The 16873-nt window shown below is 43.1% G+C and overlaps 1 protein-coding gene across 1 annotated transcript in view; it reads right to left on the reverse strand.

Annotated features, from left to right (window-relative positions):
* Positions 1 to 16873, reverse strand: part of cpne4a (copine IVa) — a 136881-nt gene that overhangs the window by 67471 nt on the left and 52537 nt on the right. The window contains exons 3-5 of the mRNA XM_036558645.1: positions 8343 to 8522; positions 3563 to 3634; positions 1426 to 1500 (exon numbers count right to left, since the gene is read on the reverse strand). Of these exons, the coding sequence (XP_036414538.1) occupies positions 1426 to 1500; positions 3563 to 3634; positions 8343 to 8522 (327 nt within the window). The remainder of the gene's footprint in view (positions 1 to 1425; positions 1501 to 3562; positions 3635 to 8342; positions 8523 to 16873) is intronic.

The raw sequence follows: 16873 nt of genomic DNA on the forward strand, positions 1-16873 counted from the left end.
GAGAGGGAGAGATGGAGAGAGAGAGAGAGGGAGAGGGAGAGAGGATGTGGGCGCTTTAATTGAATGAGTTTTAATTACTCTGACTGTGAGAGGCTTAAGTCTGGGCGAGAGAAGAAAAGAAGTGAGAGAGAAAATGAAAGGAGGAGGAGGAGAGGAGGAGAGGAGGTGATGTGGCCTGCGAGGCGCTCGCTGTGAGACGGATCTGCTGCTGAGTGTTTGTTATGCTGCTATTAATCCTCCTTATTAATTTCAGTCTCTCATAATTATCCATCTGATGAGAGCTGATAGAGTCTCCCTGAGGAACACTGCTCTCTCTCTCTGTGTTCTTTTCTCTTCTTTTATCCCTCTTGTCTTCTTTTATCTGTCATTCTCATCCCTGTGCCAATCTCTCTCTCTCTCTCCCACCCGCCCCTGTTTCCCTGTCCCATCCTTACCTCTCTCTCTCGCTCTTTCTCTTCACTCTCCCTGTCTCCCTTTATCTCTCTTTGTCCCCCTTCTTTCTCTATCTCCTCCCTCTCTCTTTCTTTATCTCTCTTCCCCCTCTCTCTTTCTCTCCCCCTGCTTTCTTTCCTCTCTCCCTTGCTGTCCTTTATTATTCCTCTCATCTTCTGTCATTCTCATCCCTGTGCCAATCTCTGTCTGTCTCTCTCCCCTCCTCTCCTCTTGACCTGTTTCTCTCTTTCTATCTCTCTTTCTCTCCCTGCATTTCCCTCCCCTCTTTCCATCTCTCCCTTTTTTCTCTCCATTTCCTTTCCCTCTTCCTCTTTCCATCTCTCTCTTTTCTCTTTATTACCTTTCCCTCCTTCCCTCTTTCTGTCTCTTTTCTTTCCATTTCCTTTCCCTTTCTTCTCTCTTTCTATCTCTCTCTTTCTGTCTTGCTCCCTCCCCCCTTTCGTTCCTCTCTCTCTGTTCCTTTATTCTTCTCATCTTCTGTCATTTTCATCCCTGTGCCAATAATGTCTCTCTCTCCGTCTCTCTCGCCTTCCTCTCTATTTCCTCTCCCTCTCTCTCTTTCTCTCTCTCCCCTCCCTCTCTATCTCTCTTCTCTTTATTTCTCTCTGCCTCTTTCCAGCTTGTATGAATGTTAATGTGAGCATCATAACATCATCTAAAACTCAATAAACGCCTGATTAAAGTGATCACAAATCAACCCCCAACACTTACGATCAGCCGAGACCTGTTTAGTGTGAAGTTTGGGTCTTTAGTTTTAGCTCTGGAGCTACAACGCTAATGCAGCTAACAAGTAACAGAAGCTTATGCCTCACCGATTAGCGTGGTGCTAACTGCCCGCCTGCATCACCACACACTCTCCTCCAACCGTGTGGAGTTCTTCAGCAATAAACTCGATTCCGTGGATTCTGACGGACGTGTTTACACATAGCAGAGTGTCACACAGGGTCAGAATAACGAGGCAGCCTAACTCACCTTATCGTCCAGTTTCCTGGCACTGAAGGACAGCTCCACATAGTCATCGTTCCCCGTCAGCTCCTCAGCGGTGATCTGCACAGACACCAGCAGCACAGAGTTCAGCAGAACGGCAGAGTTACGGCTTACAGACCAGCAACAACGGCATTTACTCTCCGGCCAACAAGACGACCAGGACAGAGATTTCAGAGCATGGAGTATATTTAAGAACTGAGATCGACTGCTTATGTCTGCTCAGGACATCATTTCTCGAATGAGTGTCAGGCTCGGGTCAGGTTCGGATTTCACTCAGGACACCCAGTTAGTCAGCAGGGCCTTTGAACCAGGCCAGGGGTCGGCGACCTTTATGTTAAGAAGAGCCATGTTGTTCTTTCCACTTTGGGAGCCACAACAGTCCATTTCACCATCTTGTCTGTAAATATGTCTCAGTGTGTGTTAATGTGCTAGTAAAGGCTAAAAAATATCATATAAATGAAAACACAGACTTACTTTGCTCTGCTTTAAGCTTCAGCTCAGCTATAGCTGCTTTTCTCGCATCTCCAGCAGGAAACTTTTCCACAAAAGTAAAACAGTTTCTTTTAAAATATTTTTAAACTCTTTACGAGGCTGAAGTCGCTTCTCATTCTCCAGCATCTTCTTCCGATTTTCCCATTACACTTTATATGGTGCCTGATGTCCCAGAATGTAACTGCTGCACCATTTAAGTTGGAACAGGAGAGTTAGAACAACAAGCTGGCGAATGAGAAACTGACTTCAGCCTCGTCGTTTTTAGTGTTTGTCAGTTTCTCGCTGCAGATTAAACATATCAGGAAACCAGATGGAGTGATTATAAACGCAAATAAGTCCATTCGTCTCCTAATTATCGATGTTCGTCCTATACTTAAGCAACGGAAGGCGAGAGGAAGTTTGTTATCGCCAAATAACATTCATAATAATATTCGCAATAACACACTCCTCGAGTGTTCTAACGCTTTTATACAACAGTTAAATAAATACAGTAATAAATTAATAAACTGGGCCGTGAACGCGGCGTTTAATATGGTTTAATGTCAGCAGTTCCTTCACCAAATTATAGTTCCTTAACAAGCAGCTTGTTGCTACGTCAGAGTAACGAGCTCCGCCCACTCGCTGCTCAGTCTGCTGTAAGCCATAAAACAGCCGCAATATCAAGTTCAGCTCAGTTTTGTCAGTTTTTTCCAGATCAGTATTAATGTTGTTTTGTTCCAGCCAGTCTGTAAAGCATCTTACAGCCCATTTAGTTTGGCGAATGGTGTTGGGTTCATTTCTGGCTGATTCCAGGTTGTTTAGCTGTTCTTCTGTCTCAGCTGCCGACTGAAAAGCTGCTCAGTGGTGACGACAGTTTGGGAATTTAGTGTCGTCTCATCTTCAGAGTCTGACCAAATCGGCTGTCGGTCGAATGTGATCTTAAAAGTGTCCGTTTTCTGTTTGTGGCAAAGTAAGAAGTAAAAACGTTCAAATGTCTTGAGCGTCTCCTACAGCTGTCAAAGTCGTTGCTTAGCAACGGCGTCTCAGCGGAGCGATACAGTGTTTGTGAAAAACCTGTGATGTTATGGTGAAATAACAGCACAGTTAGAACGCTTCTCAACCAATCAGCTCGCGTGGCCGGAACTAACTGTTGTATAGTAGTACATTAGCATGTACTGAGACATATTTACAGCCAAGATGGTAAGATGGACATAAAATGTTGTGGCTCCCAAAGTGGAAAGGAAAAAATGGCTCTTCCTAACATTTGTGTTGCGACCCCTGGTGAATGGATTACCAAACTAGAAAAGAGCATTTTCAGAACTGTTAGACCAACAAGTGGGCCAACCCGGGACCCCCAACGTCCATAATATGGCCCCTTTAAGGCGTTGTCACTGTTCAGTTTTCCATCAATCACTTAGAGAAGCCCATTCTTGCTGAGTTTAAAGAAAGCGCAGCGATTCACTGTTTTAAATTCATTTCTATTTAACAGAATCATCATCCTTGCAAAATGGTTGGTAATCCTGTGTGTGTAAGAGCAGGTTTAGACCAGCTTTGAACATCAGTCCTGCAGGAGAGGCTCTAACTCTGCACAGAAAAGAGAACTCAGTGAACTCTGAGGAGACGTAAACGAGGGAACAGCAGGATACTGTACCGTAATCATGGACTTCCCCACCGTGTTGCTCTGTTTGAGGAGAACTCTGCAGAGCTTTCTCTGGGACACAATCTGTTTGGAGACAGATAAGACACAAGGAAAGCGTCACTTTTGTCACTCCGGTGCCACTTTAGAAAGCAAAGCGCGGCTGCGGTGAAAAGAAACCCGCGCGGCTCTGGAGAGGAACGACGCCAGGGAGGAAACTTCAGAGCGCTGCCAGGAGTGGAAGAGAAAGAAAACACAGAGAGAAGGACAATTACGCACAGAGAGGCAGGCAAACTGTGTGCGCATCTAACTCGGAGGCTTCTGGCCCACAAACCAGATTGTAATTATGCCTCGAAAACGTCTTCGTTTATGAATAAACGCTTGCAGTTACATGTTATTAAGGAAACGGGGAGTCCTCGGCATTATCAGCCCACCCTCATTAAAATAAAGACGCTCTCGTATCGGCCTGCAACCAAAACAAACAGTCACGAGCAATGTGAGAAGAAAACAGGAGACCGGCAAACAAAAAGACTAATAAATTAATATTAATATCAGAAAACAATGAATTATAGAATCTAAAAACTTTCATTTTGCTATGTTTGTTATTAAGAATGTGTTATTACATGTTAAGCAGGGCTAGCTATAATGTAGCATTATAAGTTACTTACACTAATAAGCAACTTACACAATAAGCAACTTACACTCACTGTCCATTTTATCAGTTCCACTGACCATACAGGGGCACTTTGTAGTTCTACAGTTACAGACTGTAGTCCATCTGTTTCTCTGCACCCTGTTCTTCAGTGGTCAGAACTCCCACAGGACCCCTGCAGAGCAGGTATTATTTGGGTGGTGGGTCATTCTCAGCAGTAACACTGATGTGGTGGTGGTGTGTTGCGCTGGTCTGAGTGGATCAGACACAGCAGTGCTGCTGGAGTTTTTAAACACCTCAGTGTCGCTGCTGGACTGAGAATAGTCCACCAACCAAAAATATTTCCAGCCAACAGCGTCCTGTGGGCAGCGTCCTGTGACCACTGATGAAGGACTAGAGGATGACCAACACAAACTGTGCAGCAGCAGATGAGCTACCGTCTCTGACTTTACATCTACAAGGTGGACCGACAAGGTAGGAGTGTCTAATAGAGTGGACAGTGAGTGGACACAGTGTTTAAAAACTCCAGCAGCACTGCTGTGTCTGATCCACTCAGACCAGTGCAACACACACTAACACACCACCACCACATCAGTGTTACTGCAGTGCTGAGAATGACCCACCACCCAAATAGTACCTGCTCTGTGAGGGTCCATGGGGGTCCTGACCACTGAAGAACAGGGTGACAAAGTAGGCAGAGAAACAGAAAATGGTTCTATAGCACCAAAAAGGGTTCCTTTGTTATGATGTCAAACTACAATCATAAAAAAGATGGTTCTTCAAGGGTTCCTTAGCAAAGAAAATGGTTGTGTAGTATCATGAACACTCATAGAACCCTCTGCATGAATAAAGGGTTCTGTGCATCATGAAAGAGTTTTCAGGCGGAGGGAGAATGTGCTATAGATGGTTCTACAGAGAACCTTTTTGAAAAGGGTTCTATATAGCACCAAATAGGGTTATTCTATAGTTTTGATGTCAAGCCAGTAACAATACAAAAACCCCTTTTAGTGCTGTATAGAACCCCATTCAAAAAGGTTCCACATAGAACCATCTACAGCACATTCTCCATCAATCTGAAAAACACTTTCATGATGCAAAAAAACCTTTTAACCATACAAATGGTTCTATATAGAACCACTTTCTTTACTAAAGAACGCTTGAAGAGCCAATGGTTTTTAAGAAAGTAGTAACAACAGCAGAAGGCTTTTCAGGTCCTATATAGAACCACACACAACACATTCTCCATCAATCTGAAGAACATTTCACCATGTGGAGAAACATTTAAGCATGCACATGGTTCTTTGACTGTTCATGGTTCTATATAGAACCACTGCCTTTACAAAAGAACCCTTAAAGAACCATTTTTTTTAAGTGTGTAGGGTTCATACCGATCTTTTGAAACCTGTGAAGTTCTACCGCACATTACAGTTATGTTATTCGCTTATCTGTGGCCAGATTGGCCGAATCTAGACTTTTGATCACCAACTCCAAACTTCTAAACGGTCCTGTGAAGTTATATAAACACACATGTAAATGGGCCAAACTTCTATTTTAAACCACATTTCACTTAAATAAGTAAACGCCTGCTCAGTGGACTTGCTCAGAGTGACGGCCCTAGAAAAGTGTGAATATTAAACAGAGTGAATGCTGGCGTTTATTACACAGACGCCGAGAGTGCCAAACCAGCCATCTGGCACCACGATCTGTGAAAGCTCGTCTCTCCATATACAGCGAATATTGAGAGGGGAGCAGGTTTCACACCACCAGGGTGGGCATCTCTATCAGCACTAAAGGACAAATCAATGTCTAAACGGCTGTTTGAGCACTTGTGTCGTTACGAATGTGGCCAAATGTGGGTAATTTCACTCTGTAATTTCTGACTGAACAGACAATATCAGAACGTTTGGATCAGAATGACGGGCAGTTTAGTGTGGGAATGGACAAACAGACTGAAAAACCCTGTTGTCTCTCATTATAATGTTAATAAACAAAGCAATAAACTGTATGAGCGTGCTGAAGGAGCGGGAACCGTGCCCCACACTCCAGACAGGCGAAGAACTCAGGAAGAACTCATTTAACCTTCTTTAGATCCACTCTGAACGTTTTGCTATAATGTAGGAGAACCTAAAAGGTTCCAGAGTTCTAGAGTGAAACTTTAACTGAGCCAAAAATACAGCACTGTGCAAAAGTCAGAGACCACCCTTCTGTTATTTCCAGCCATTAGGAAATTTCCCAGAAGCCTCAACAGCTAAATCTACTCTCAGCTGTCTGAGTGTTCAGTGAGTCATTCTTTCCCTTCATTCCAGCTTTCCATTCTTTACAGGAGACTCACTTTCAGTTCCTCAAAGAATCTGCAGACTCACCTCCAAAGTTCAGTCTTAGAAGCTGGTTGATGATTTCCTGAAGTAATCAAACACATTCAGTGGTGTTGAGGTCTGGACACTGGGGTGGTCAGTCCATTGTTCTGAGAACAGCAGCAATAACGTGCACTTAAAGAGGACTTCCATCAACTTTTCAACATCTCCGCATAGTTCAGAGATTCAGAGTGGTTTGGTGTGAAATGGTTCAGATGTCTTTACAGTGGTGGTGATAGGAACCAGGGGTCGCCATGACTACAACACAAATATAGACATTTTATTTACTATCCAGAACCACCAGTGAACCTACACGAGTCTTCTGAGTTTATATGGAATGTTGATGATGGAAAATAGTGGAAAATCTGAAATAATAAGTTTTCTTTGAGGACTATTTTGCCTTAGAACGCTGTGCATGTATCCCTCCACCATGAATGGATTACAATATGTGGATTCAAATACATTTTAAGCCAAAACTTATTATCACACTGGTGGACGTCTGGTTCCTATCACCACCACTGTGAACAATTCTGACTCTGTAAGTTTCTCTAGAGCGTTTCACACCAAACCACTCTGAATGACTTTCTTTACATTGTAACCATTTAAATATGCAGAAACTTTGAAAAAACGGGCGGAGTTTCCCTTTAGTGGTGGTTTTGACTGGAAATTAAAGAGTTGTCACTGATTTTGCACAGTGCTGTAAATGAGTCTAAAAATGCCAAACCTTTTTTATAAGCTGAACTTCTAGAAAGAACTTCAAAGAAAGTGTTTAATAATGCATACAAACTGTTACACAGATGGAACACAGAGTAAAAGGAAAGGCTAAAGCAGAATGATGACAAAAATAAAACCAATATGGTGTCCATTCTCTACACACTCGACACTCTCCGCTCTCTCTGAGTTCACATCTTGTCTAGCTGACAGCTCACACACTTTCAGGCTGCTGAGAGTCTCTGAGTTTGAGGTTTGGTACAGTTCGCCTGGTTGATTTGGCAATATTCACTATGAGTCATATTCATATGCCATATTTGTATGCTGACAATGGCACAGAAGAAGAATAGTGGCTTCTAAAGAATGTACATACTGTTTGTGACCATTTTCAGTCTCTACTCTGGATTGTCCAATAATTACTATTAATTATTCTCTAAATAGTATATTGTACTATAGTAACCACAAAGTTAGTCCAGTGTCTACTATTTTTATGTATTTTATTAATTATCCAGAAATGCCTATGAATTATACAGTATCTACAACAAATTATTCAGTATCTACTCCTTATTACAGTAAGCAATATGAATTATTCAGTCTCTCCTATGAATTATTTAGTAGCAACTATGAATTATTCAGGATCTACTATGAATTATTCAGGATCTACTATGAATTATTCAGTAACTACTATGAATTATTCAGGATCTACTATGAATTATTCAGTATCTACTATGAATTATTTAGTAGCTACTATGAATTATTCAGTATCTACTATGAATTATTCAGGATCTACTATGGATTATTTAGTATTTACCATGAATTATTCAGGATCTACTATGAATTATTCTGTAACTACTATGAATTATTCAGTAACTACTATGAACTATTCAGTAACTACTATTAATTATTCAGGCTCTACTATGAATTATTCAGAATATACAAATACCTGCTATGAAACTAATGTTTCAGTTCTGTAGTTATGAGAGGGAGGAATCCAAGTGTGAGTTTAGTCCACGATGAGGCTTAATCCAGGTCCAGGACCCTGGCAGACAGAGTTTAAGGGTTTGAGGTGGGCATGTACCTGGCCCAGCGTGCACTCCATGGCCCCCAGACAGTCGACCTCCCTCATGCCGTTGTGGCTGCTGTTCATGTCGTAGAGCTCGTAACGGAGCCGCTGCACCTCCTCAAAGTAATAATCCAGAGTGAAGACCTTGGAGAACGTGGGGTTAATGCAGCTCCGGATCACCTCCGTCCTGTCCACCTGCACACACAGCAGCACACCGGTCAGCTCCGAAAGTCTCAGCACCGGCCTTAACATCCCTGACCATCTTAAGGGGGTCGCCATGACTACAACACAAATATAGACATTTTATTTACTATCCAGAACCACCAGTGAACCTACACGAGTCTTCTGAGTTTATATGGAATGTCGATGATGGAAAATCTGAAATAATACATTACAAATAATACATTTTCATTTGAGGACTATTTTGCTTCACAACGCCCTGCATGTATGCCCTCCACCATGAATGTATTCAAATAAAGGGACTAATAAGATGTTTTAAGCCAAAAGTTTATCACAAAAAAATAATAAAACAATGCATCTGTGAGGAGCTTTTAGAGGTGGACGTCTGGTTCCTATCACCACCACTGTGAACAGTTCTGACTCTGTAAGTTTCTCTAGAACAGAGCGTTTCACACCAAACCACTCTGAACCGACTCTGTTTACATCGTAACCAGTTAATTATGTGGAAGTTTTGAAAAATTAGAGGAGTTTGCCTTTAACTTTGCCCTGTTAGATCTACTTTACTGGTGCCTGTGACCGAATTACTGCCGTGGTAGCACACACTCTCTCTCTCAGGCCCCACTGCTTAAATATACCACACATCTGGGGCATGTAATAGAATACTTAAACATACAGCACACTCACATCTGCCTCCCACTGCACAGCTCATCTGCACCCGGAGGACCTGCTGTAGACACTTCTGCCTGTTTATAACGAGTAAAGGCTTTCCTGAAGTGAAGCCTTTAATCTACAGCGAGACGTGAAAGTGAATGAGGCTGCCACTAACAAGGAAGCTAATGTGAAGCCAACTGTTTGGCGTTTGTGAACTGTCTGGAAACCAAAGCAATATTCTCCACCTATTACTAACAGTAATCTAATCTACACAACGAGCCATATCGCCCCCTACACTTCTTGTAGTGTATTACAGTCTGTCAGAGTGACTGTGTGGATCATATGAACATTGTAGAGCACTTTTTAAATGAAACAGTAGAAGCCATATCGCCCCCTACACTTCCTGTAGTGTATTACAGTCTGTCAGAATGACTGTGTGGATCATATGAATATTACAGAGCACTTTTTAAATGAAACAGTAGAAGCCATATCGCCCCCTACACTTCCTGTAGTGTATTACAGTCTGTCAGAGTGACTGTGTGGATCAGATCAACATTATAGAGGCTTTTTAAATGAAACAGTAGAAGCCATATCGCCCCCTACACTTCCTGTAGTGTATTACAGTCTGTCAGAATGACTGTGTGGATCATATGAACATTATAGAGCTTTTTAAATGAAACAGTAGAAGCCATATCGCCCCCTACACTTCCTGTAGTGTATTACAGTCTGTCAGAGTGACTGTGTGGATCATATGAACATTATAGAAGCTTTTTAAATGAAACAGTAGAAGCCATATCGCCCCCTACACTTCCTGTAGTGTATTACAGTCTGTCAGAGTGACTGTGTGGATCATATGAACATTATAGAGCTTTTAATGAAACAGTAGAAGCCATATCGCCCCCTACACTTCCTGTAGTGTATTACAGTCTGTCAGAGTGACTGTGTGGATCATATGAACATTATAGAGCTTTTTAAATGAAACAGTAGAAGCCATATCGCCCCCTACACTTCCTGTAGAGTATTACAGTCTGTCAGAGTGACTGTGTGGATCATGCGAACATTATAGAGGCTTTTTAAATTAAACAGTAGAAGTCATATCGGATTCAATCTCAACCCGGCAAACAGCATCAAGTTTTGATTCCAATGTGGACTTGACCTTAACAAAATTCTGTCCACTGACCCTAACCAGCCCATCGTCAGACAAAGTGGCAATCCAGAATACAGAAATACTAGCATTCTCTAAGAAATTGAGCTACAATGAAAATATTAAATAAACCATGCATGAAACGAGTGATATTTTGGGCTTAAACAAATGGGTTGCATATTTTTATTGTTACACTGTTTCAGAACAAAAAAAAGTTTTCTTTAGAAATACATTTTTTTAAAAACATGTTTTGAAAATATTGGTACCCCTATTATAAAAGTCCCTACTGGTGAGAATAAAAGCACTAAGCCACTTTCTTTAATGCTTAACAAAGTTGGAGAACACCTGTTAAAGGGATCTTAGACCACTCCTCCATGCAGAACATTTCCGGTTCCTTGATATTCTTGGGTCTTGGCTTATGGACAGCCCCCTTGTGGACAACAACACAGCTTTTCAGATGGGTTCAAAGCTGGAGACTGAGAGGGCCACTGCAAAGCTTTGGTTCTGAGGTTCTGCAACCATTTCTGTGTGGATTTTGGACGAGTCAACAAAACTAAAACACAAAGATTCTTCTGTCACCTTCATATTAGAAGTTCAGTAAAAAAGATGGTTCTTCAAGGGTTCTTTAATAAAGGGAACAGTTCTATATAGAACCATGAACACCCAAAGAACCAATTGCAGGCTTAAATGGTCCTCTGCATGGTGAAATGAGTTCTTCAGATTGATGGAGAATGTGCTGTAGATGGTTCTATAGCACCGAAAAAGTTGTTCTATTGTTTACAAGCCTGACATTGTAACAATCGAAGAACCCTGTTTGGCTATACAAGGGGTCGCAACCCAAATGTTAAGAAGAGCCATTTTGTCCTCAAACCACCTTGGGAGCCACAACATTTTACGTCCATTTTATTTAAGTAACGTTTTGCCATCTTGGTTGTAAATATGTCTCAGTATGTGCTGAAGTTCTAGTATAGACAAAAATATAATATAAATGAAAACGCAGTCTTACTTTGCTCTGCTTTCAGCTTCAGCTCAGCTATAGCTGCTTTTCTCGCATCTCCAGCAGGAAACATTTCCTCAAAAGTAGAAGTTTCTTGTAAAATGTCTCTCAATATAGTTTTTTTTTACAAGAGCTTTTTTTAAGGCGAGATGGTTGTCTGTGTTGCTATGGTGACCAGCAGTCTGCGCTGATCTTCAGGGTTAAAGGGTGAATTAGCAGTTCTACATTAACTCCAGAGTTTAAGACCATTTATTGTTAAACTGTGTTGAACGATCAGCAGAGCTTTATTTTACTGTAAAGGAGGATTATTTTATTTTTACCTACTAATCTGATTCAGCTGTGGAGCCACAGGGCAGTAAAAGAGCTGCACGCAGCTCCGGGGCCACATGTTGCCGACTCCTGGGCTAAACTGATCCCTTTTCAAAAAGACAGGCAAATAGTTCTTTGTGTGTTCATGGTTCTATATAGAAACATTGTCTTTACTAAAGAAGCCTTGAAGAACCATCTTTTAACGAGTGTACATAGCTGTGTCTAATCTGCCTCACTCCAGTTTCAGTGCTCCTGAACACTTACAAAACTCCTGAACTTTCTCTGTAGCAGAGTTGAAGCTAACGTCACCGCAGTTCTCCACCGTGAAGTCCATTAGATCCCTCTTTATGAATCAATACTAACTGGGGTACAGCAGAGCTATTACGCTCAGCCTAATCAAGCATTTAACATGTAATTGCATGAATAAATGCATCATAGGCTTTCAGGACTGTGTCAGCTCAGGGAGGAGTTTTGCATTGTAAGCACTGAAGTTTGTAATTGAAACTTAACAGCGGCAGGACCAGCCGAGCGGCTCGGAAATGAATTTCTGTAAAAACCCTCCTTCCTGGAGGCCATTTCATTTCTTTTCCACACTGAAGGACCAAAACGGTTGGTGTTATCTGCGATCCCTCAGCAGTCTAGACGGAGTTTAGTCTCAGCAGCTTGGCTCTCCTCGGGCGGATTAGCAGCTCGGATTCTTTTCCATTTTCATTACAATCTCACTGCGACCCTGAGCTCCTCGGCATCGCCGAAGAACGCCTCCGAAAGATCGTTACGCACCCGCAGGGCCTCGCCCAATCAGAACAGAGCGTGGGGCGGTAGAGTCTTTGGAAAAAAAGTCCTAGGCAGGGATAACACTGTTCAGATTAACATGAAAACAAGAAGCTTTAGGAGACTTTCTTTCAGTCTCGCTCTCTCCCCTTTTTCTCTTCCCTCTTTCTCTCTTTCTATGTACACCAACCAGGCATAACATTCTGACCACCTCCTTGTTTCTACGCTCATTGTCCATTTTATCAGCTCCACTTACTATATAGGTGCACTTTGTAGTTCTACAATTACAGACTGTAGTCCATCTGTTTCTCTGATACTTTGTTAGCCCCCTTTTACCCTGTTCTTCAGTGGTCAGGACCCCCATGGACCCTCACAGAGCAGGTACTATTTGGGTGGTGGGTCATTCTCAGCACTGCAGTAACACTGACGTGGTGGTGGTGTGTTAGTGTGTGTTGTGCTGGTGCGAGTGGATCAGACACAGCAGTGCTCCTGGAGTTTTTAAACACTGTGTCCACTCACTGTCCACTCTATTAGACACTCCTACCTTGTCAGTCCACCTTGTAGATGTAAAGTCAGAGACGATAGCTCATCTGCTGCTGCACAGTTTGTGTTGGTCATCCTCTAGTCCTTCATCAGTGGTCACAGGACGCTGCCCACAGGACGCTGTTGGCTGGATATTTTTGGTTGGTGGACTATTCTCAGTCCAGCAGCGACACTGAGGTGTTTAAAAATTCCAGCAGCACTGCTGTGTCTGATCCACTCAGACCAGCACAACACACACTAACACACCACCACCACGTCAGTGTTACTGCAGTGCTGAGAATGACCCACCACCCAAATAGTACCTGCTCTGTGAGGGTCCATGGGGGTCCTGACCACTGAAGAACAGGGTAAAAGGGGGCTAACAAAGTATGCGGAGGGCCATCGTACAATCACCCAGCATCATGCTGGCCAGCGCAGACATTTATTAGCTGACATTACAGAACTGGCGGTTAGCCATAAAATGGACAAGGTTTAAAATGGGCAAGTCATATCGCCCCCTACACTTCCTGTAGTGTATTACAGAATGGTTCAGGATGACCCTCCTTCTCCCCCGATCACTCAGCGCAATGCCAGCCAGCAGAGCCATGTGTTAGGTGACGTAAGAGAACTGGCGGTTAGTGTTCTCCTCTGAACGTGTTCGGCTGTCCAATGACTGCATTAGCAACAGTTCGAAAAGATGCGGTGGAGCTTCACAGGTTTCGGAGGAAGACTGTACTGGCCTTCGCCCTCCTAGCGCTGGTGGTATTGTGTGACTGGGTCCTAACTAGTGGGTGGAATTGGATTGGATGAAATAGGGGAAAAAGAATAAGTACAAATAAACACAGATACAGTGTAGAGACCACAGAACATCATGTCTGGATTTCAGCCTTAAAGCCCTGCAACCTCTCCGTCACATCACTACACTGTTAGAAATAAAGGTTCTGTTCAGGTACATTTTTCGTTTATCAAGGTACAAACAGTGTAAATGTTCCCTCAAAGCTCCAACAGTGGCTTTAAGGTCTGATTGTGAACCTTAAATAAGTTTCTCCAGGTGAAAAGTTTGTATTTGTACCTTTTCATAACCGAATGTTTTAAACAGAACAGTAAAATAAAAGCCTGGAGACGAGACGGGGTGTGTGGAGTCAGTACAGCTTAGAACATATCATTTCAGTGGATTATGGTTCAGTTATGTTCCCTGACTAAAGGTACTGAGATGGACCCTGGAGGGTTCCACCCCAGTGACAAGAGGGGTACTGCCCCTGTGTAGACAGCCTGGCTTCAATTCGACCTCTGGTAGCTGACGGTGATGAGACTTATCCAACTTCTTTCAAGGTTTATGGCCCTGAGGGGTCATGGAAGCCTTCCTGAGGGCAAGGCCAATTAAGGACAGAGTGTGTCTTCTAAGTAGAGGTCATGACCCAGGGGCTCAATGGACAAATAGCCTTCAAAGGGAAGAAGGCATGACCGTCCCATTTTCACAAAAAGACAATTTTCCATTAGCAACACTTGAACGACTCACTGGATGTTCACAGTTGTGGCACTGCCAGGGATCAAAATCGTCCCTCCCAGTACAACAAAAAACCCTCCCAGTACAACCAAAACCCCTCCTAGTACAACCAAAACCCCTCCTAGTACAACGAAAGCCCCTCCTAGTACAACGAAAGCCCCTCCTAGAACAACCAAAATGCCTCCCAGTACAACCAAAGCCCCTCCCAGTACAACAAAAACACCTCCCAGTACAACCGAAACCCCTCCCAGCACAAAAGAAACCCCTCCCTGTACAACCGAAACTCCTCCCAGTACAACCCAAACTCCTCCCAGCACAACCAAAACTCCTTCTAGTACAACCGAAACTCCTCCCAGCACATAATGCATCCCTGCATAATGAGCTGATTTCCATATTCTGTCCCACACAGTGACTGGATTTCATTCCAACTAACCAGAGACACATTTGATTCCCAAGTGTAAATGCATGTGGCTAAAATCTTATCAGGGCACGATCCAGATCCTAGAATCCTGAAGTGACCAGGTCTAAACGGGGTCTTGCGGCACATTTCTTTTTAACCAGAATACAGTCATAATGAGCAAAATGCTTTAGTTTGAAGCTCCGCTCTTCCCTGTAAAACTGAGCCACCCGAGGCACATCTAACAAACAAATCCATTCACCCTCAGCGCTCGTCCTGCAGCGCAGGTGCAGCGGGCTCCTCCAGATGTCCAGATGCTTTCTTTGATTAACAGGATCTTTCTACACCTGGCTGAGATCCCTTAAAGAAATCCTGAGCTTTGTTATCCACTTAGCATTCACCCTGTGTAACCAAACATCAGGAAGGAACAGAAGACGTTCTCCAGCCATCTGTTCCTCCTGTTCCTCTGCCCATGAAGAGGGAACGGAGCAAAAGCAAGTGAAGGGAAGATGAAACAGACCGAAACTTAATAACGACAAACCGCTGCATATAACTCTCCATCAAAGACACAAAGACGTATTTCGGAATAACTCTTACAAATCGAGGGTTAGGATTCCCGTCTTGCTGATTGATTTTTATGTATTTTAGATAGTTATTAAATGTTATAAAACGGTCTGGTCCTAAAATCTGAGCCGTGTTCAAAGCCGTTGTAAAGTCCACGACATACCCACACCTACGACCGCCTCACAGCGACTGAGCTCTGTATCACTGCGCCACAGCACAAAAAACCCTGTGCTGTCAATGTAATAATCTTTGACTCTTATGCTGCTCACATGGACCAACTGTGTAGCTGGAAACTTATGTTCTTATCTAGAACCAGGCTGGTCAGCTAGCTAACAGGCTAAAAGAGCCAACAGCCTAAACAGCTCCATCATTAATATCACAGGCCTGAATTAAAGCACTTACAGTTTGATTACCTGTAAAACTGCAGTATAAAAGTCTAAAAATGTCACTTGAATGTTTTACACACTTCAAATGTTCGTGTTTCAGTCAGAAGTCACGTCAAACCCAGACTGAATCCCAAACGGCTCTGTACTCCCTAAATAGTGTTCTAGCTATGAAAGTTTAGAAATTCTAGCCTCTACAGACAAACAGTGCATCACTTATCGAGGGTGTGTCTCAAAACCTAGTGAGCTCTACATAGACGGCATTTTACGTCACAATATGCACTCCCGACAAGAAGGCTGTCCCAATTCTTAGATACCTCAAATATGCTGCCTACCTCATTTTGGCCCAATATCGAGAGAGCATCGGATGTTTCCTCAGCCGCTGAGGCAATCCCGCGACGCAGCGCGGCGCAACTTTTGTTTGAAGATGGCGGACAGAAGCGCTTCACCAAGCAGCGACGTCATCTTCAAATGTAAGTTATTCTGAGTTTCTGGGGTATTTATCTGTTTTCCAGTCATAAAGGTGCACAAATAGCCGATACTTTCCGCGTTTGACCACAACTATTGTCTATTTTGCTGTTTCATTCAGAGCAAATCCAGTTAAAATTGCTGTATAAACCGCCAGAGCAGATCCATGTTGGCTAACTGTGATTCTGACGGCTGAGGTAAGTAAACGCCGGTCTCGTGCAGTGGGCGGGAACAAGCGGCGACGTCACTGCTGTCTAACTAGAGCGTCTCATTTATCTGCCTTATAAGGACAGATGACGGTTGGAACGCTGCCTACTTAGACAGCTGCCTCTGTAGACAGCGGCTACTTAGAGAGCTCACTAGGTTTTGAGACACACCCACAGTGTGGATGAGTCTGAATCCAATGTTTCTTAGCTGTATTTTGCTCTGTTGGGCTGCAGGATCCAGTATTTAAACTCCTACGTAGTGCACTATGTAGGGAGCAGGGAGCCGTTTGAGATTCAGCCCCAGTGTGAGAGGAGGGCGCCGCTGGATTGGTGCTAAATAAGACTCGCGGTGGTGATTTGGTGACCAAAAAGTCCTTGTAAAGTGAAAGATTTTGCATTAAACAGTGCTAAGAGTATTTTGAGTATTTTATCATATTTTAGGTTGGC

This window comes from Colossoma macropomum, unplaced genomic scaffold, assembly GCF_904425465.1.
Source record: "Colossoma macropomum unplaced genomic scaffold, Colossoma_macropomum, whole genome shotgun sequence".
Lineage (NCBI taxonomy): Eukaryota > Metazoa > Chordata > Actinopteri > Characiformes > Serrasalmidae > Colossoma > Colossoma macropomum.